General features: G+C 36.8%; 1 protein-coding gene across 13 annotated transcripts; it reads right to left on the minus strand.

Annotated features, from left to right (window-relative positions):
• Positions 1-43: 43 nt before the first annotated feature.
• LOC132300901 (protein DETOXIFICATION 45, chloroplastic) lies at positions 44-21,811 on the minus strand. 13 transcript variants are annotated; one of them, XR_009480617.1, is made up of 17 exons: positions 21,634-21,809; positions 20,821-21,240; positions 18,947-19,089; positions 17,734-17,877; positions 17,466-17,635; positions 14,870-15,005; positions 11,906-12,002; positions 11,714-11,814; positions 10,153-10,316; positions 9,824-9,895; positions 9,590-9,706; positions 9,395-9,490; positions 9,177-9,298; positions 6,909-6,969; positions 6,320-6,437; positions 5,641-5,716; positions 44-249 (listed from the first exon to the last, which is right to left on the minus strand). XR_009480617.1 is itself a non-coding variant. In XM_059798197.1 (16 exons), exons 3-15 carry the CDS (start codon positions 21,171-21,173, stop codon positions 6,918-6,920), a joined length of 1,767 nt encoding a protein of 588 aa, XP_059654180.1. In that variant the 5' UTR covers positions 21,174-21,221; positions 21,495-21,524; positions 21,634-21,809; the 3' UTR covers positions 5,920-6,437; positions 6,909-6,917. The 13 variants fall into 13 exon arrangements, 9 of the variants coding, with proteins under 9 accessions (XP_059654182.1, XP_059654180.1, XP_059654179.1 ...); XR_009480616.1 differs by having other exon boundaries at positions 6,118-6,437; XR_009480615.1 differs by lacking the exon at positions 5,641-5,716.
• Positions 21,812-21,912: the final 101 nt, after the last annotated feature.

Raw genomic sequence — 21,912 nt, forward strand, 5'->3', positions numbered from 1 at the left:
TTCTAAGAAATTGCTCTAATACCATTTTGTCACGCCTCGAAAATTCAAATAAAATCCTCGATTTATTCAAATCCAAATACATCAAAATACACCCAGAATAAAAAATAAAAAAAAAAAAATACCCTCTTTTATACAAAGTCAATTTCCTCAAAAATACACAAAAATTCTCCAAAATAAATAAAATAAATCCTGCAACACCGACTCTTCAGCCTAAGCGCGAATCTAACAATCCCCATTCATCTTCGGTACCTGAAATTGGAGGGTGGTGAGATAAAAAGTCCAGTAGGAAAAAAACCATAACAAGAATTTCATGGAGGTTTAACAAAACAACTTCACAAAATATACATATTCATGTAAGTATATAAACAAAATACATATGCATTTAATTAAAACAGTTAATAAAAACCATTGAAGCAAAACAATTCCAAGCCATTCAAGGTATAGAGAACCCTACACTGAAAAAGAATTATTTCCTCACTGGATCATCAAAGCTTCAGGCTTCAAGCCTCCGACCGCCTCTGTAACTCTCGGACCTCTCTCTCTGTGTGAGCTCTCGGCTCACTGTCTCTCATCTCAACTCTCTCTAATTTTTTCCTCTGTTTAAACTCTTCTATGCATACTAAGTTAGTGCCACACAATCCTCAAATATATAGACAATTCCACCGACTAAAAAAAATAACCAACAAACCCACGTGCAAAAAGCTAAGCAAAGTCTAGTGGGTCCTAACATCATTACAATTCTTTCTCTTCTCTTTCAATTTCGGCAGACCACCTTTTTCCTTCCCCATCATTTCTTATCTCCTTATTTCCTTGACAATTAAAACTACACCAGTCACGTGTGACAATTAAAACTACACCAGCCTAATGCATGCACACAAAAGTCAACAACTCCAAACCATTACTCCATCTCCTGTGGGCCCGCCAAAACATCATTACAAGCTTCATCATTTCCCACTTTCGACTACCTCCTTTATAACTCAACAGACATTACATATATATATATATAATATATATATATATAACAAAAACAACTACCATTAATAATTATTGTGGGACCCGCGTCAACATCATCACCATTTCCAATTTTCCTTCTCTTATTTTGACACATTCTCCCTTTTCCATCTGATTACACACACACACACACACACACACATATAAACTATATAAAAAAAATAAAAAATAAAAAATAAAAAAAAAACCTATAATTACACCTCCACTGAAACGAACTCAAGACTAAAATAATAATTATTCTTATTATTATTATAAATTAAAATCTAAAAAATCCGTGTTATCACGACGTGATCATAAGTTTTTTCAGTGTCAAGCTTGTATAAAACGCAAGGGACCACTCCTCAACCTGGAAGTTACACATTCGTCTGCTATAAGAACATGATCCAAGATCTATCGTCCTCCGACAAAAGCATTCTGCGACTCCGAAATAATTCCATCCAAAACATTACTCATCCTAAGAACAAGAACCTTGGAAATGAGTTTGTAAATGCATCCCACTAAGCTGATTCGCCGAAAGTCCTTGATATTAGTATCGTCGCCCTTCTTAGGAATAAGGGCAATAAAAGAAGCGTTTAATGACTTCTCGAAAACGCCATGAGAATGAAATTCCTGGAAAGTATCCATCACCTTACTTCGCACCACCTCCCAACTCTCCATCAGAAACCGCATAGTAAACCCATCTGGCCCTGGAGCTTTATCACCGTTGCAGCTCAACAAAGCCTTCAACACTTCCTCTTCAAAAAATGGGACCTCAAGCCTATCTCTATCCAACTCAGAAATAGCATCGAAATGGAGACCATCAAGCCTAGGTCTCTACCCCAACGTCCCACTGTAAAGCTTCCGGTAAAAGGAAACAATCCCCCTGCGCACCTAATATGATTACTCTTTCTATGAGCATTAGCAAGCCTGTGAAAGAATTTCGTATTACGGTTCCCTTCTTTGAGCGATAAGGCCCGAGATTTCTGACGCCACGAAATCTCCTTTATATTAGCAATTTCAGCAAAAACCGCCTAACACGAAGCTCTCCTAAAGCACAAAGACTCCACATCCCACCCCAACTCTTCAAGACGATCAATCTCAGCGAGGTCAGCAATAACTCTATTTTTCCTCAATTCAAGATTCCCGAACACCTCCTTGTTCCACCTCTTAAGCTTAGTTTTGATGGTCTGAAGCTTCCTAGCTAACACAAAACTGAAAGAACCTGTGGCCATCGCCTCCACCCACCAAAACCAGACTTTCCCTTGGAAATCCTCTGATCTCAACCACATATTCTCAAAGCAGAATGGGGTGCACCGAGATCTCATACCCCCCACAATCTAGAACTAAGGGAACGTTATTAGAGGTCACCCTTACAAGTGCCGCCTAAACAACATCCGGGAATTTCTCTTCCCACTCCCCAGAAATCAGGAATTTGTCCAGACTTGATAAAGTAACCGGGACCCTGCCATTAGACCAAGTAAAGGCTGCCCCTTCCATTGGCAAATCAAAAAGAAAATAACTATCAATAAAATCTTAAAACTGGGTCATCAATGAGGGCCACCTACCCCCTGTGGATCTCTCAAACGGAGACCTAACATAATTGAAGTCCCCACCCAGGCACCAAGGAAGAGACCACAGACCCTTAATGTGGCAAAGCTCCTCCCAAAAGGAAGGTCTTTCACTATCGATAACTGGCCGTAGACCCCAGAAAATACCCATCTGAAATTGTCCTCCTCCATCTTGAACACGCAGGACAAAGAGTAACCCCCCTTCCATATGTTCATCCTTGACAACCACCTACGATCCCACATAACTAGGATTCCGCCAGAGGAACCTGAAGCGTTCAGTGCTTCCTATTCCACGAACCTTCCTCCCCAAAGACTCCTAACCACCCCGTCAGAAATAGAGACCATCTTGGTTTCTTGCAAACAAACGACATGGGCACTCCACTTCCTCACAGCTACCTTGACCACCCTCCTTTTGTCCGGATCATTGAGACCACGAATGTTCAAAGTGAAAATTCATAGCTTCATTAAAAACCATAAATAATCATCTCTCCCCTCCTCCCCTTTTCCCACTTCTGGTCCTTTCCCTTTCCCTCGCCACCCCATCCTTCCCTTCATAGTTGACATAAGAGGTGAGATTTTTGACCTCCTGCTCCCCTTTCCAAGACGTTAAAGGTCTCCTACGTTTAACGTCTTTCGTGCCTTCATATTCCCTGCAACCTCTCTCCCTTCCACAATTGTGCGAAGAATGGACAGGGCCTGATCACCTTTACCCTCTAATGAGACACCCAGCGCTTCACTAGTAACACCGATATTTGCAACTACCCAGTCCGTGCCCATATCAACATTCATCTCTGATCCATCAGGTCGCACCACAGCCAATGGTTCCACCAACCCCAGATTAGAATGGTCTGAATCCAACCATGGGACTAATTTATTAGAGAATACCCGTTGGATGGGAGTCAAGACTTCGTCCTCCTCCTCTACGCTTTCCTTTCCACCAACATGCAAATTCATCTGCGAATCTGTAGCCATAACAAAATCACCCATGCCATGAGTCACCAAACTGTGTGAAGTAATCTCCCCTGACCCTCTAAGTGGCAAACAGTTGAGGCCTTTAAGGGCGACACGGAGGCGAAGCTCTTTGAGCAAAGCCACTGCAGACTCCTCAGTCAGCCGAAGTTAAAGATCATGTCCCACACAAACCGAAACCCCATCGAACGGTTCCATTGCAGCACTGACATCTGGTTCATCATACCCAGAAAGAGAAGACCTATAATCGCCCGATGCATCCAAGCACATCCCCGACTTAACTTCCGGTACCATTGACAAATTCAGCAGCTCACATCCCTTTTCCATCCCAACGCCACTCCTCAACACCCCAAAAGAACGAGTAGAAGGAGGAGTAGCATAAGAAGGGCTCCGAGAATGAATAGCAGAGGACATACCTGGGTCAATAGGAGTGGTGGATCGAGCGATCCACTTCTGTTTTTCGTAACGGGTCAATCGATTACCATGGCGGTACGATTTACCCTAATTGGTCCAATATGCACTATTAAGGCTTCTATTTTTCGACAAATCAGGGGCAGAGATGAAAGGCCCTATTGTGTTTGAATTACAACAACATATATCATGTCAAAAATTCATGTCTTCCGTGCATGTACCTCCCTTACCTACGCTAATCTGCTACCATCTCGTCTTCTCCGCGATTGACCAATTTCTTCGTACAGATGGATGAAAGTCAAAAGAGTTACACTTTGATAAAGGATGGACATGAGCGTGGGCTGAGCTTCCTCCACTGGACCTTGACAAAACATTTAGACTGGGCTTGGTAAATGATAAGGAGATGGACAAACGATTATTGCAGGCGGCGCGTTGAACCTCACTCGTCTCTGTCCTTGGGAATGAGAGGAAAGACGACACTCGTGTCCAGATCTCAACTCCTTTAGATGTGGTGTGGATCTAACATAAGAGTCGATGGAGGCTTTCGAAAGGATGGATGGTGATAATTCCTCCCTCAATTCAACTTTGAAGGCCACTCTCTGATCTTCAACAAAGATAAAATCCGGGATCACACCTTCATCAGAAACATAAAAAGTAATTCTCTCTCCTACCACCATATCATCCACCTCCACATCTCTAAAACCACCACACATATTCCCTATGGCTTCGAACAACATCTGACAGCGAAGATGAAGGGATAATCCGTACATCACCACTCATCTTCCCCTTCCCCTTGTTCTCACCGCCAAGCAACCAACTGCAAAATACCAAACATGAATTGACAGAGTAGTAGCATCCCATGTCTTCTTGCCAGAAATAAGAACTCTTTGTCCCTCTTTCTCCAACGGTAATCTGAACAGAAGAAGACGATCAGGCAAGGTTGAAACCGTTACCCTGCACGCAATCTTCTAAGTCTGCGTCGCCCACGTCTCAATCGACTCGATACTTCCCACATCTCTATCGAAGTGTCCAACAAGGCAGTATTTTAAAACTGATTCTCGGCATGCCGTACTGTGATGATCGACCCTAAAGGTTCTACCATCTTAAGTTGGGAAGCTATCAACCTCCCCATTGAGAATGAGACGTGGTAGATTCGCTACTTCAAGGAAAGATCCTCCCATAAACCCTAATCCATGTTACCAGCAGCAATCCCCAGGAAACCCTAATCGCCCAAAGATATAAATAAATAAATATAAACAAAACACAAACAAAATATCCTTCCCTTTTCGGCCATTATAACATAACTATTTCAATATTAGTATAACATTATATAAAATGGAAGCTTTACCTTGCAAATTTTCGTAAAACAAATCGGCTCTTACTTTGCTTTGAACAATTCCAATGACTTGGACATAGTTTCTTAAAGGCATGTTGATGCAGTATGCAAGGCTAAAGAAAAAGGAATCTAAAAAGCAGCTAATTATGTTACTGGTATTTATCTAAGAAATTGTCTCCGAGTGATAGATGTATCAACAAGACTATTGAAAGCCAATTTTATAGTCTAGTACTAATCATATCATAGAAATAAGGCTAAAACCAAATAAGGATTTTGAAAGTCTCAACCAAAAACTCTTATCAAACAACTCAAAACTGAAAAAATTGCATATCCTGTAAGATTGAATTCTTTGATACTCTAACTTACAATCTAAATAAGTCAGACGGCCTTTAAGTCATGCTTATAGTGGCTCATGTTGCAGATTTTGCACCTTAACTGAAAACTGAAGCCAGGTAGGTAGTTAAATTAAAATTTAGTATTTGCAAAACAAATTCAGCAATGAAACAAATAGCAACAATGATGAAACTGATAGACAGTCATTAACAAACATATTGATCCTAGTGATAGAAACAGCTTATCCCCACAAATAAACAAACCTAATTTGACAATTCAAGTAAATAAATCAAGCCATTAAACATAACCAAGTTTAAAATGATAAATATAGCTTGTATTTACTGGATTTACCATTGCAACACATTCCAACTCACTCCAATGAATGATTCTTATTTCATATCCTTTCCTTGAGAAAGGTTGACTACTATTAGCTCAATTTAATTGCTTATTAACCTAATTCTAGATGTTGAAAATTTTGAAGTAACCAATAAAAAGGATTGAAAATAGCACCAGACGATGTTGCAAATTCTTTCTGGATTCTTGAGGGTAAGAGCTTTTATGGTAAGGATACTACAGAAAAACCCCTTTGCTTTCACTTGCTTATTGTTGAAGATTCTTCAAGAATTGAAAACTAGGATTTCCATTTGTATAAAGGAAGCGGCATCCAAGCTTTTGGACTCTTTACCAAAATGCTTTCTTTGGATTGACGGACCTGTACAAAGGCTGAAACTTAATGCCCAGCATTTTCTTTGAAACATCCTTGCAGATCTTGCATCTTGCTCATATATTGCCTTTGTAGAATTCCCAAGAGATTTAGCTCCATCATTCTCCTAATTCAAGTAAGATTTCAGTTCTTATCTTGAGAAAACTCTTTTAAAGTAAACAGATATAGTTCAGATTATTGATGGAGCAAGTACAGAGTGAAAACGAAGGTCATTAGTTAAAAGCTTAACAATTACTTAATTGAAGAGATTAGATACGTAAATACTTGCATAAGAAGCATAAAATGCATGTTCTCAAATTTCTAGTAGGAAATGAAGATTGTTTTCCCAAATAATAATATAAGAGAACTTGTAATATTCTTGGCAACAAAGAAGACTGACTAGCTGAATATTTTCAGCCCTAGACATTGGATCTTGGCTCAAGTGGTTAAGGTGTGGTGTGGCATCGGGGTAGTCCGAGATTCAAATTATCTTACACAAAATAAAATGAATATTTGCAGGCCATGAAGCATTAGTAATTAAAGAATTAGAAAACCCTCGATCACAGTCAAAAGGAAGAAAAAAAAATATCCGACCAACCTTGGTTCTCTACAATTCCCCATCATGAAGAAACCACCATGGACCAGTTCTCAAAGATAATCTGAAAATACAAGAGAGAAAATTGTCAATAGATTGATAATTGTAAAACAAGTGTGACAAGGCAGTACGGTACAAATAAGATCAGGCAATTTCAAAATCAATTATGATTCAGCCAAAATTTCTTACCGTTTATAATTTTTAATTGTTTGGTGCATCAGCAAAATGCTTGGGTTGTCAAGCATGAGAACAACCACCACCACCACCACCAAGCCAGTTTCCCAACTACTTGGGATCGGCTACATAAATCCTATGTTTCTATTCAGTTCTATGCAAGGCCATAGCCTTAGTCAATCCACATCCTATCACACCCTTCCTTACTAACTCTACCCAAGTTAACGTTGGTCTTCCTCTTCTTCTAGTATTACCCTCAATGTGAACTATGTCACTTTTTCTAACTGGCGCATTTAAAGGTCTTTTTTGCACATGTGTAAACCATCTTAACCAATTTTCTCTCAATTTATCTCCAATTTGTGCTACTCCAACCATCTCCCAAATGTGGTCATTTCTAATTCTATCCTTTCTAGTCTTGTTGCACATCCATCTCAACATTCGCATTTTCGCCACACTCACTTTTATGTGTATGTCGTTTCCTAGCTGCCCAAAATTCTGTGCCATAAAGTATGGCTGGTCTAATAGGTCGTTCAGTACAACTTCTCTTTCAATGCAAGAGGATATGCCTATCACACAATATACTAGATGATGATGATCTTAAACCCTTTTAGTTCTAAAGCTTCTCTCCAAATCTCCAATTTTGCTTTATTAACTCCCTCTCTAGTCTCGTTGAATAAAACAATATCATCGGCAAATAATATGTACCATGGAATCTCATCTTGGATGTGTGTCTTGTCAGCTCATCCATAACCAAGGCAAAAAGGTATGGGCCTAATGCTGAACCTTAATGTAAGCCTACAGTAATTGAGAATTCACTTGTTTCTCCTACTGGCGTTCTAACATCACACAACCATCATGAATGTCCTTTATTGTATCAATATATCCCTCTGTGACTCCTTTCCTTTCTAGAACTCTCCATATTAGATCTCGAGGACCCCATCATAGGCTTTCTCCAAATCAATAAAAGCCATTTGAAGAAAATCACTCTCGTCATTTTAAAACCATGATTTTCTTAAAAATCACTCTCATCATCTTAAAACTGTGATTTTCTTTAAAAATCAGCCTTGCCATTTTAAAAAAAGTGATTTTATTAAAGCGTGAAAATCACGCTTGTCATTTTTAAACCGTGATTTTCAAATGGCCATAACTTTGCAATTGTTCGTCAAATTTTGACATCTTTTTTTTTTTTTTTTTTCCTTTTTTTGGCTTTTTTTATTTATTAGAAACTCTAAACTTTTTGGTTGTTTTGGCTTTTCAATGTCAAGCGTGAGAATGCGGGTTCAAAATCTGTCAGCTACTTTGTGCAAATAACACCAAACGTTAAATCTCTGTCCAGTATGTCCTGAACTCCCAGGATTGACAGGGACCGCACTTGGTAAATGGTAATGACCCTTTCAAGGAGAGGTTCACATTCATCCAACATCTTCCATGTTGTACAAACATACAGCTAATCCATTACCCACCGCCTGGTCTATCCTATTCGGGGTGCTGGGAAGGGAAGTGTGGAGAGTCTGCAGACAGACCTAACCTTCAAGTATTATTATTGCAGAAAGAGGCTATTCTCATTATCAAAGTTGCATCCTCATGCTAGTATAACTCAAGCTTTTAGCATCACACCAAAGAAAGACCCTTTATCTAGCATCGTCTACAGCCCTTCAATAATAATGTCATCCAATACAATTGAGTTTCTAATGATTGGATTGAACCTAGAGAGGCTTTTGAACCCCGTGAACATACGAAACCATGCCAAAAAGGAGTAGAGCAAACTCAAAACTTTTAAAGCACTGAAAAAGACTATTGAAAGCCAAACTCTAAACATCTTATCTAGTACCTCTATAGCTTACACCAGTGGTCATCAAAACCTGTATATGAGCACTTTATGGTCAGGAAGGTATTTGATACTTTGATATAAGTAGAAAATTCCCATAATAAAATATGCAAATCCTTCCTCACGTTCCAAAGTAGAAGGTGAAGGGTTCGAGTCTCCATAAGGGTACATGGGTGCGTGAATTTCAAATAGGGAAAAAAATTTACAAATTTATTTTCTGACAAAAATTCCAAGAGAAAAAAGACTAGTCAGAATATTATTCAGTTCACCTGATAAATCCTGCCACCATACGCAATCCCATAAAGAGAGCCAAGCCCAACCAAACACCACGAAGCCCAAAATTCGAAGAAGCATACAGAAGAAACACAGAGGAAATTGCTCCCACCACCATCTATAATGCACTTCAATGATGTTAAAAGAATCCATATATACAACCTTGACAGCCCAACTAATGACATCTCAAAGAAGTTGAACTTTATAAGCTTACCATAGAATGAGCTGCATATGGGAAGTCTGAAACACCATAATGGAGACCATCGAAAATAAATGCTAGAGCATTTATAGGTTGACTAGCACTAACAAACTGTAGCAATTTTGGATTAAGTACCAATAGGAAAAACTTAGCGCGCTTTAAGTAAAGAGTAACAAAAAGTGAGAAATGAAACAAGCCATGCATACGTACCAATAACCCCTTTCTAACAACTCCTAAGACTTCTATATCCTTCGTAAACAAGGTCGCTATAGAACCAAAAGACGCACTTAAAACCGCAGCCAAGAAAACACCTGTCAGTAATCCTATCTGCAAAAGCAAATAAATAAATATCTCAAGCAAAATACATCACCAACTTGAAGAACCCAGAAGATAAACCGGAATAATACATCTGGCTCTATTGCAAACACAAGAAGGATGGCGCACCTTTAATACAAAGTAAGTGATTTCTTTCACAGTTCTGTAATCACCTTTTGAGAAAGAACTTGCTACCAGGGCCTATAAAAAACAAAATCTGAAGTCAGAGCAGATAGTACCAAAACTATAAACTATTCATAAATTTAATAATGCAGTGACATTCCATTCCTTTAGCTAGTAATTATGACTATATTAACAATTTTTATTATGTTGATTGGTATCACCATCAATTAACAGTATCCAACCTCACTCAGATATCAGGAAACAGATATATGAAACCACAGACACAGAATGAGTGGAAATAACTGAAATCATACTTTAGAAGGAGAAATTTATACCTGACCAGATGCCGCCAGTGCATCTGTGAGGAGAGATACAGCCAACCAAACTTGTAAGCATATTTGATGAGCAGCCATAGCCGTTGGACCTTGCCGAGCAGCCATTGATGTCCCAAGTGTCATGGTAATAAGCACAGCAAGAGTTCTCCCAAGAAGAAAACCACCTAGAGAAATGCAGAATTTCTATGTGAAGTTAGTATTTTTCATTTTAAATGGATAATCCAGGTTAGTGAGGCACAAACCGACCATGGTCTACTGACTTTGGATGCATAAATTAGTCAAACAACATGTAAACATCTGTGTGCTTGCATGAAGAGCAATTAACGATCAACTGCAGTCATTCTATCAAACTTGATCCAAAATGCAGAAAAGCATCAGGACAAGATCTTAGAACTGAGCCACAAAAATATCCCAAAACAGTACCAGACTACCAGTAAAATAAAGTATATAGAAACAAGCATTGGACGGCACATGGCATGGCTTCAGACTCAAAGCAATCCATACTATAAAATGACACAACACAAAAAATTTCCCTGCACAGTCCCATTTGAGAATCATCCCCATTCCTAGAAGTTCCCTCAGCTGGTTTAAGAAGAGGATAATACTACTTCTGAGTAGAGAGAGAATTTCAATTTGTTCAACTTATTGAGGTGCCCTCAAATATACAACTGCCTAAGTAATGGATCATCACCCAACATGAGACCAATCCAAAGATTTGAAAGCTTTTAAGAAACTTTAAAAATTGCTCTACCATAAGATCGTTGCCAAGGAGCATTTTCTAAGCACTGCTATTATAGTGTATGTTTATCATTCAATTAATCTTGCACAACTTCAATTGCCTTCTGTCTCGTATTACAGAGAACCCTAGGAATGAAAAATGAAGGAAACCAACATTCAGATGTTTGTTAACTTCCCTTCTTTTTTCCAAGAAGCATTGACAAAACCCAGGGTATCCAACTAAATCTCAATTAAAAACTGATTGGGAAAAATAATATCAACGACCTTGAGGTTGTAGGGTACAGCATCTCATTAGGGAACGACAGGGAAGGATGATGGGAGGGAAGAAACATAATTGGGAGTCTGCAGCCTATGAAAGTGCTTAAACAGCTTTTCTACGTTACTTGCATCCGTAAAACAGCAGGCAGAAATATAATACGTTCCAGTTTTATACGGATACCATTTTGATGGATTAGATGCTAGAATCAATCAGCTTCAACCAACCTAGAGTTGTTCCATAACAAACTCTCTGCAAATTTTCTTCTAAATTCCTTTAAGAGGAGAAGCAAGGCTCGGTAATTCTCAAATACAGGAGAAGCAAGGCTTGAACAACGAGCCGAGGTGAAAGGTCGTTCTATATATTAGTACGATATAACAAAGCTGACTGAAGAAGCTTTCATCGAAATTAGTATGGCATGTATCTCAAAGATGATACGACTACTACACAAGGCAGATCTCAAAATATATGGGAAGTGCAGAATCAAAATTAATTTTCATTGCATACCATCGTTCAAATGCTTGCCAAGAAATTCAAATCATGCCAGCTGAGAAAACATGAACTCACCATTTTTTATATAACCACCAAATTGCAATGATCCAAACTTTGGAGGCAATAATACAGCTCTCTTGTTAAGATGCCAGGTCATCAAAAAGGTAATAATATATCTGAAACATAAAAAAACCTAGCATGGTCATTTTAAGTGCCACAGTGAATAAAAAAATGAAAGGGGAAGAAATCAAGGTAGAAAGTACATACTGAGATAAAACAGAAGAAATTGCAGCTCCAGTCACACCCAATTGGAAATGATACATGAGTAAGGGAAACAAAAGTATAGCTGAAAAATTACCAATACCTGCATATTCGACAACTGTATCAAATCGAATAAAATAAATAAAAAAAAAAGTAAAAGGAATTAAAAAGATTGGACTAGTGCAGCTAGACCCCGTAAACAAGTCGGATTCGGACAGGATCTGGCTTGATCCAAATTCCCGATAAGGTTTTTAGGTAAGGTTTTTACATAATCCGATCCAACCCAACAGATTATTTATGGATGAATCCATATCCAATTTGTTACTAATCGGATAACCTGATCTGTTACTAATCGGATAAGCTGATCCGTTAAGGATGTAAATTTTTTGCTAAAAATATTTAATGTCAAAAGAGATCGCTAAGCAATGGTTAGAAAAAAAGCTGGAGAAGACGGGATAAAAATGACCAAAAAAAAAAAGTTAGGTATTTGACTATTTGTTAAAGAAAAAAGAAAGAGTAAGAAAGAGTAGAGAGAGGGAAGAAGAAGAAGAAGAAGAAGAAGAAGAAATAATGCTAAAAATGTTTTGAACTTTTGATAACATATAAATAGTATATATTATAGAATTGGATAATATATCTATAAGCATATTATATACTATATTATGTCGGATCAGATTATTATTGGATCTGATCTGCCATATTCCAAATCCGGTTTGTTTAGCTAACGGATTATTGAATTCAGATCGTTAATGAATTATTGGTTTAAATCTAGGAAACACGGATACTTCACTTGGGGTGCCGTAGTGGTATCGAATACTTGGACACTTGTCAAATATGCAGATAAGGCTCGGACACGTGTAGGAATATGGCTAGAAGTATCCTGAAATTTAAATATGTTATTTTCTGGTTGGACATGGCTGAGATACGGCATTGACACGGCAAGGATAAGTTTTGGACACTTTCAGGATAAGGCGGACTGGTTTTGTAATTATCATTTTTCTTCTAAAATGGGATTAAATATAATTTAAAATATATTATGGGTCAATTAGAAACATAATATAAAATTCAAGCAAACAAAAATAACTAACATCTAACTCTAAGTTCCATATTAGTAATTTCATTCATGGTTATATGGATAACGAACACAAACTATTTCTTTTATTTATAACAATATATTAAATTATAACATTTTAACGTATCCTATTTTTTTAAATTTGCCGTATTGCCTTGTCCGTATCATGTCGCATCCATGTCTGTATCCATGCTTTTTAGGTTTAAATGTTCAATCCGTATCCGAGTTATCTAATCGGACTTGAACCAGATCCGGGTCAAAATCCAATACATTGACAAGTCTAAGTGTAGCGATATTTATTGCACATGGCCAAAAATAAAACAAGAAAACATGGTTCAATGACAAAGCAATAATTTAATTGCCAGCTGCCAACAAATTCTTCTATTAAATACGAATAGACGAAGCTTGATTTTCTCTGTGACAAGGCATGCTTTGAAGTGTTTTGATTGCACCACTAAATATAATCAAGGATGGAACTGATAATTATGTTGAGGTGATCTTTTAATAATTCTATACAAGAAGAAAAGTTCTAGCACAAATAATGTATGGCATTGTGGATTGTTGACACCAAGAGCACTGCTTTTAAATATTAGCATCACTTTAACAACCATACATGTGCCTAACGTGACATGAACAGAGAGGTACAGGATAGACATTCAATATTTGAAGTTTGTGCAATGTATCACATTAGAATTTCTAGTAAATGGGGTGTATGCACAGATCTCCATACAACCACCCAACTTTTAAGGGGTCATTAATAACCACAAGCCTACTACTGCTATATATTTGTATTACTTTATTACCAACAGATTTAAATTTTGTAGCGCTCTTTGTAGTTTGTATTCACTGGTTTATGGTTGAATGATATCTTACTTTCATCAGCACACCCCATGTATATTCATCTGTTTCCACAAACTATCTTATTTCTAAATGAATAGAAATATTCTAAGCAACCCAAGACAACATGAAAAATCCAACATTTATAGACATACCTATATCCAAAACTACATGACAATCAGCCAGAGGATTATACATTTAGCCCCGCAACTAAGAAAAGAATTGTCACAGAAAAGCTGGTATGAGGCTGGAGTAACAATCACGGTGAAGATATAATGATCTCTTATTTTAGAAAGACATAAAAAAAATGGTAACAGCTATTCTTTATTCATCAACCCAAAACAAATAAAAGACATCATAACGAACCTTAAAAGAAGCATACAAATTTTAAACTACCTATTTTTAAAATAAAATAAAACAATAACCATACCAGAGAGGAAGAGTGATTTGGTTGGGAAAGGAAAGACCAAAATTAAAGTGTGGCGTTAACATGTGATTTAGCTGGAAGTATGGTAAATAGAGGAATATGATTCATGTAGAGTCCAAATAATTCAGGCACGGCTTCGTGAGTCAAGTTGTGTAAAAAACAAATAAATAAAATAGAAGGATGGTGAACAAGCATTGCCTAGTAGAGGGACAAAAGCTTGAATTGCTAACCGTGAGAATATGGATTCAAGTATGAGGATAGTACTTTGTGCAAATAATGGTAAATATTAGATATCAGCCTGTCCCTTCAAGGACCTAAATTAACAAGCCCACACCAGGTTATATCATAACAATATATATATAAGGCGATGTTGTACGGTAGTAGAAATGCTGACATGTCATCTAAAAGGAGGGATTAAGGATTTTAACTCTAATCACTTGTCAATCAAAAAGGAAAAACAAAAAACAAAAAAGACGGCTTTAAAGAACATGGAAGCAAGAAATCCAATGTCCTCCATTCATATGACAATAGAATTCTTCGTATTTCTGAGCATCAGATAGGTTAAAAAAAATTGTGAAATTAGTTGGAGGGCATACATACTTAACATATACCCTTAAAAGTTACAGACAATTACCAAGACAATATACAGGAGTTTTTGTATCCTTAAAGCCGCGAAAAATGCCTTGAAGGGCCAAAGAAACTACAACTGCGGGAGCACCGAGGGCTCGAAGAGAAAGAAATCTCCGTGCCAGAGAGTGCATGGGGGAAGCCTGTTAAGAGAATTGAGTTAGAACAGGGAGGAAAAGAAAGAAAAAAAAATAGAAATCCTTTGGAATAGGCAGTCACATACAGAAATACATATATGCAAATACAAAAACACACGCACACACAAGAGAATACTATTGAGAACTGTGAAAATAAATATACTTAAGACAATGAGATTGTCCCCAAAATTATAAACTAGTACTTGCATAGTTGAGATGCAATGTAATCACTTCGATACCAAAAAGGAATGTCAAGTGGTTAATATACAGCCTTAGATTTTATTTATCAAAAAAATATATATAGCCTTAGATTTTGAAATCAGAGTTTATTCTTAATAAATAGATACTTTTACAAAAAGATAATAAAACAGTCCTAAATGATGTATCCTCCTTTCTACTTTAGATGTCATCTCTAGGTTTAATACGATAACTGATTGTGGTCAAAGTAAAGGAAATTAAGGCATTTCCAAACAATTATCTTTATCAAATCAGTAATGCACAACCCAAGGGAACCAAGTCCGGAAGAGGAGAATGGATAGCTAACAATTGATCCCCTTAGAGCTGAATAGTAAAAAAATAATTTGCATTATTAAGGTTGTTGTGTAAGTGCAAACAAATTGCAATTTCATGCTATGTCATTTCAGTAGATAAATCTGAATCATTGTACGCAAACACGGACCCGGGCCATATTGGGCATAACGTAACAAAATCAGTCGCCCTGGTTGTGAATTTTTTTTAATCTCACTCTGGGCCCAAAACTAAAGGTGCAACTCGGCCAGTTGGGCATGTTGAGGGACTAACCCAAGCCCAACCAAGGGCAAAAAAGCTTCAACCCAAGCCCAACCAAAGTTAAAAAAGTTTACACCCAATCCAACCCATGTTCAAATTTTAGAGCTCAGGTTAAGCCCATATTGGGAAAATCGGGTTAAAAAACATGTTGAACTTGGGTCAATTTCGAGGATTACTCCTATGCATAAAAATCTAAAAAGTGATTGTAAATTTCTGAAAATTTTAAAAATGATTAGGATATAATTCTCCATGATTAATATACAATAAATTAAGATTTGAAGGAAAGGTTGCTTATGATTTTGAAAATTTACATATCTAATAGTTTCAAAAAACGTATATAATATTTAAAATTATAAGTATATAGTTGGGTTGGTGATACCTCAACCTAGGCCCAACCCTAATTGTAAAAATGGTCGTCCAAGCCTGTGAAAAATCAGGCTAAATATTTGGCCGGCCCAAGTTGCACCCCTTCCCAAAACGCATTGTTTCACCAGGTTTTTTTTATGGAACTTACTAAATATCGGTTTTAATGAACTTTAATGATTTTGTTCTTATTCAAAGTAATGATCGATGCATAAATATTAAATCGCCATTGACAATAAAGCTTATAAGTTTTGTTTTTATTTTTTTTTTGGTGTGTGGGGCTAACCACATTATTATTTGGGTCTATCCCAAACTCATAAATTGTAAAAAATTAAAAAAAAATTAAGTTAAAAATTCCACATTGTGATAAAATTCCAAACTGATAAACCAACAATCAATGTAAAAAAACATGAGAGCGTCCCAATCCTCATTCTCTAATCCAGAAAAAGTAAAGGTAACCAAATAAAAGGGTAAAACTTTCAAACCAGTCTTCTGCTCTTGTAACAGTGACCACAATTTGGTAACTAAAAGTTGGGGTCACATGACTAGGTAAAAAGAAAATGTTGTGGTCACAAGAAAAAATGCTATGAATACAGAGTCTGAGAAATAAATTCAGTCAAAAATGTTAGCCCTAGATAGGGAAAATCTCCACACATGCCTTTACCTAGGAGTCTGACACAATAAAGGATCAGAAGAAGAACGAGTCAACTCAGTATTAGAGAAGACTTCTCCATGTTCTTGCAAGTAAATCAAGTCATCTTCGCGAACTAGAGATTTTGAGATCTCTTCTGAAACATTCAGGTCCATTTTAAGATAAACCACTTTGTGACTTGTTAATTCTAGGTTTTCATAACCCTCTCCTCTCTCTCTCTCTCAATATATATATATATATATATTGTCCCTCTAAACCTCTCTTTAAAAGTTTATCTCTTCTTCTGAGAGGCCACTGCACCACCGGAGAATGGCAAAACATAGTGAATAATAAAAGCTGTTGGGCTACTTTTTATATGTTCGCTGCCGACTCCCTGAGTTGGTGAGCCAACTTGGCCGAATTAGGCCTGATTCAGCAACTCTCTCCGATCCTCGACTGAGTCAAGGGTGATTCTTGAGTATCAGCACTATATTGGCCTGACTCAGACTTGGCAAGTGCCGAGTCTGTTGCGACTCAGCTGAGTCGATGAACCATGATTTGAATAGTTAAAACGATTCATGTAGAAACCCCAAGTAGTTGGATTGAGACCTTTTAGTGCAAGGGAGAACACAGGCACAAGGATGGTCAGTTTCTTATATAAACTCAATGGATTTGGTGCTTACCGATGATATGCCCATCAAGTTAAGTAACAGACCAGATCCCAAAAACAGAGCTAAAGCCTCAAAGATGCCAATGCCACATGCTAAAAGTAATGCTGTAGACACAGAGGACAGTTCCAGTTTTTCAGCTACCCCATTGAAAGGTTTACCATTGGTACTTTCATGATCCTCCTCTGTACGACAACTATCCCAAGATTAGATGTGAAAGTGAGAATGAAATAGATCAAGAACTTAATACGCATTAAAGGTTCAAACATTATTTCAACTTTACCAAGAGAGGAAAATCTGCTTGCATTTTTTGAAATGTCCTCAGCAACAAAAGAAGTAGCAACACTGAGAAGAGGAATATTAAATAGCTTTGATATAATGTTGAAGATCGATATGGAAACACCAGCAGAAGCTAACTCCAGAGCACCTATGAACAAAATACAAAGTTTTAGATATCAATGAATCATGAGAACAAGGGAAAACAGCTTTTTTAAAAATAAATAAATAAATAATAATTAAAAATTAAAATCTCACACATAAGTTTGACTCCAAAAAGGCTGTTACGAAGTGTGCCTACCGTACGGTTGCTGGGAGTGGCAGACTGGAATGGCCTAATATTAGGTATTAGGTAGCACAAAGTTACTGCTTTCCAACTCGAAACATCATTCTCACACTAGTCAAAGGACAGAAACCTTGATCAAGTTTACAGATGTCCAATAAACCGTGATCTAGAGCAATGAAACAAGCCAAATGCTAATTGGAATCAGTTGGATATTTCTACAATACTTGCTTGCAAGGGATACTATCAATCAACCATGGTGGTATGAAATTTCCAAAGTACCATGCTAACCTAAATTCTGCACATGCATTGTCATCATATATTGGCAACTGGCTCATGCAGCATTCTCCTACATTTAAAAAAAAATCCAAGCTACTGAAATAGCTCCATATAAGAATAACAACCATGAATGATAACTCCTACAGCCCTGTAGACAGTTAGTACAGCTGCAACCCTTTTAGAAATCTACGACTCCTGTCTCAGCTTAGGATGGAATATAATCCAATGACTTCACCATGAAATTCCAAAATAATATAATGTAGTTATTCAACAGATTACTTTATCTCCAACCAATAACTATATGACTATCTACTTGAGGATGACAGTTGTCAGAATATTTTACCTGTGAGACAAAACAACTCAATTGTCTAAACATTAAACAGCTGTTTATACAACAGAATCAGCTCAAGTTCTCAATTCCTAGTAACAAGGCAAAAACTCCTATGCCCCAGCCCCAACCAGAGCACCCCCAAAACAAAGTGAAATTCAAATATTATAAAAAGAGGATAACTCTGCAACCAATCCAGAGACTGAAACCAAACACACTAAAGAAACGTAAGGTAGTTGCAGGAAAATAAAATTCTGCATGGCCATCACAAACAAAAAAAAGAGGTGAAGGGAATAAACATCATAACAGAGATCTAACATTATGTCTTACCCAATCTACCAATATATGCTGTCTCCATCAGTTGTGTCAATGGTTCAATAGCTTGTCCAACAATTGCAGGCAAAGTGAGCATTACAAGCTCATGCTTCACTCCCTGAGAATGTGATTGGCTAGCAGGATTCCCTGACAACTCACTGTTTAAAAAATGAGAAATTGAAAACAACCAACAATTAATGAAAAATAGAACCAGTTTATAAATCCAAACAGAAGAAAAAATCATACAAAGTACAGAACAAAGATCTAAGGTAGTATCATGTAGGATGCCTATGTCAAGATCTATCATCAACAAGAAAGTTCTTACGCAAACAACTTTTCGTCACAAAAGACATTAATAAAAAGATAAAAAAAAAAAAAAAAATTTACTTATCAAAAACAAAAAAAAGATTTTCTTCCTAACCTACCAATTGAACTAGATCAAAGAGTTGAACTTTAGCCCTACCACAGAAGTTCCCCATCTAGAAAATCACAAATTTGATATGAAAATGCCACTGGTTTTAAGATATTGGGACGTGGCATGCTAAATTGCACAAGGGATAAAAAAGGGTACATATCAGTTTCGTGATTTCTGAAAGAGGGCTATTCACGAAGTAGCATTTTAAGTCTGTAATTATCATTATTTAACTGGGTGATCCACCTTCAAATTATTAATTTTTGGAGGGTCTCAATATCTTACAACTTGTGATACATTGTCATCCAGTGACACATGCCGTACTGTTTTTTCACCCTTTCTATAAATCACCCCATTCTATCAGTGCTCTTTAGTAAATTACTAGTAAATTTGTGTGTGTGTGTGTGTGTGTGTGTGTGTGTGTATATATATTCCCAATACTGAGGTGATGTTTGATAACTCAAGTCAGTAGTAAACTATAAATAAATCTAAGTTATTATCCAATTAAGTGTATCTGACAAAGCAATTTGGATATCACTTAAAATGGGGTAAAATTTTAGATGACAAAGAATTCACTAATTATTGAACACCGGACACTCAAAATTCAAACAATTACCATAAAATATCTCAATTCACAATGAACACTTACAATTCCAGCACTTAAAATTCAACTTTGAAAATTTTCTGTGCTTAATTTTCAATTTTCAAACAGCCCTTCATCTTGCAATAGTACTAAGTTTTCAGGAGTTGTCATGACAAACACCCATATTTGTGTTGCAATGCAATGCCAATATCCATTAACTCGAGCCATAGAGGTCAAGAAACTCACCCTAAAGCACGAAAAATGCAGTATAGCCAGAAGTTCCACAGTACCTACTATGACCATTTCTATCCAATCTTAATCCACTCCGTAGAGGAAAGCTCCAGGATCACGCCCAGCTTGCTGACCAAATTGGCTCTGGAAGAAATTCCTTTTTCAAAAGCTTTTAAGGTCATTCCAAAAAAGCATTACTATCCACAAGACAAATGCCCGTGCTTCCTAGACCCGGCTTTTAAATTACTCGTGTGATGGTGTATGGATATCCCGATGGGTATCAAAAGAAAATTATTCATGATTATTAGCAGGAAAAAATATAAAAAAGAAGGAAAGAAAAAAATACTATTTAGTTTTGAAATTTTTAAAATTACAGATTAACTAAAAACCAATTTGCTATTACACCAATGTGTCATTTTTGTGTCTAGATGCATCATGCAGTGAAGCAGCACTGCCACATAGATGTGTCAAAATCTTAGTGCAAAATAGAAAACACGCATTAAAGCACCAGACCTTTGATAAATGTTGTTCCCATAAAAATTGAATGCACAAATCATATTACCAATGGAAGATCCACTAAAATGACAAAACAAAACAGAACAGAAATAAAACATAACATGTGCACACAAAGTATACAATAAGATGACAGGTTTGAGGTCTTACAGAAGTCCTTCACTTGAACTTGCAAGATCATGTTCTCCTTCAGTGGCAGAACTCTGCTCCAAATCAAATGCATCCACTCCACAATCAGAACTCAACTGGCCATGGACCACAGAAGAAACCCGCTTCCTGCAACGAGTAACCGGTAAAGATAACGGCCACCACTTGTTGTTTGCATAAAGATTGCAATGCTGAAGAACGTCTCCATATCTCAACTTCTTCCTATCAGCTAATACAGCAAAATTGGTAATTCCCTGCGCCTGTCCTGAACAAAATGACCTTGTGGAAGTCCTAATTGTGTTCCATTCACTACATCTACTTGTCAGTCCATTAGAGAGTGTCCCTTGCACAACCATTGTTGTTGTTAATTCTTCAAAACCAAATAAAATATTCCAGGAGACAGACTACAAATATTCAATAAACCTGTCAGATAAATCAAATGTTGAAAACTACATTCTTTTTTGTAATAAAAATTCAAATATGATTTAAATATCTATAAAATCCAAACATTGAAACATTATACACAAACAATCCAATATTGAATGGCATAAAAAGCAACAAATGATACCCAAACAAAATAGTAATTCTGCATGGGTGTTTCTGCGCGCATAGCTTCATAAATACACGCACAAGAACCAAAATATATGCAATATATGTATAAAAACACATAAAATTACCAGACAGTTGTACGCAGACCAGAATTGAACCTAAAAAAATTGCGGCAATAATCGGGAAAATAGAGAATCAAAAAATACATGATCAAACAACAATTCTTGGATACGAAGAACACAGAGAGAGGGAAAAAAAAATACTAACCTTTACTGAATGAATTGCTAGGGTAGAGTTGGGTTGTTTGAGGATATTGCAAATGAGGCCTTGTTGCCAGCGTGAGCGTTCGGTGAATATGACGAAGATTGAATTTTGATGCTTAAAGTTCGCCACTCCAAGCCGGTGTTGAACATTTTATGGGGTGTGAAAGTACTATTAAAGCACAACTATGTGTTTAAATTTTCTTTTTCTTTAATTTTTCTTTTTCTTTTTCTTTTCTTCCTTTTTTTTTCTTTTTTTTTTTTTTTTTTTTTTTTTTTTTAGCGG

This window comes from Cornus florida, unplaced genomic scaffold (genome assembly GCF_030987335.1).
Source record: "Cornus florida cultivar Cherokee Brave unplaced genomic scaffold, ASM3098733v1 CherokeeBrave_3.0.0_Hap2_Chr03, whole genome shotgun sequence".
NCBI lineage: Eukaryota > Viridiplantae > Streptophyta > Magnoliopsida > Cornales > Cornaceae > Cornus > Cornus florida.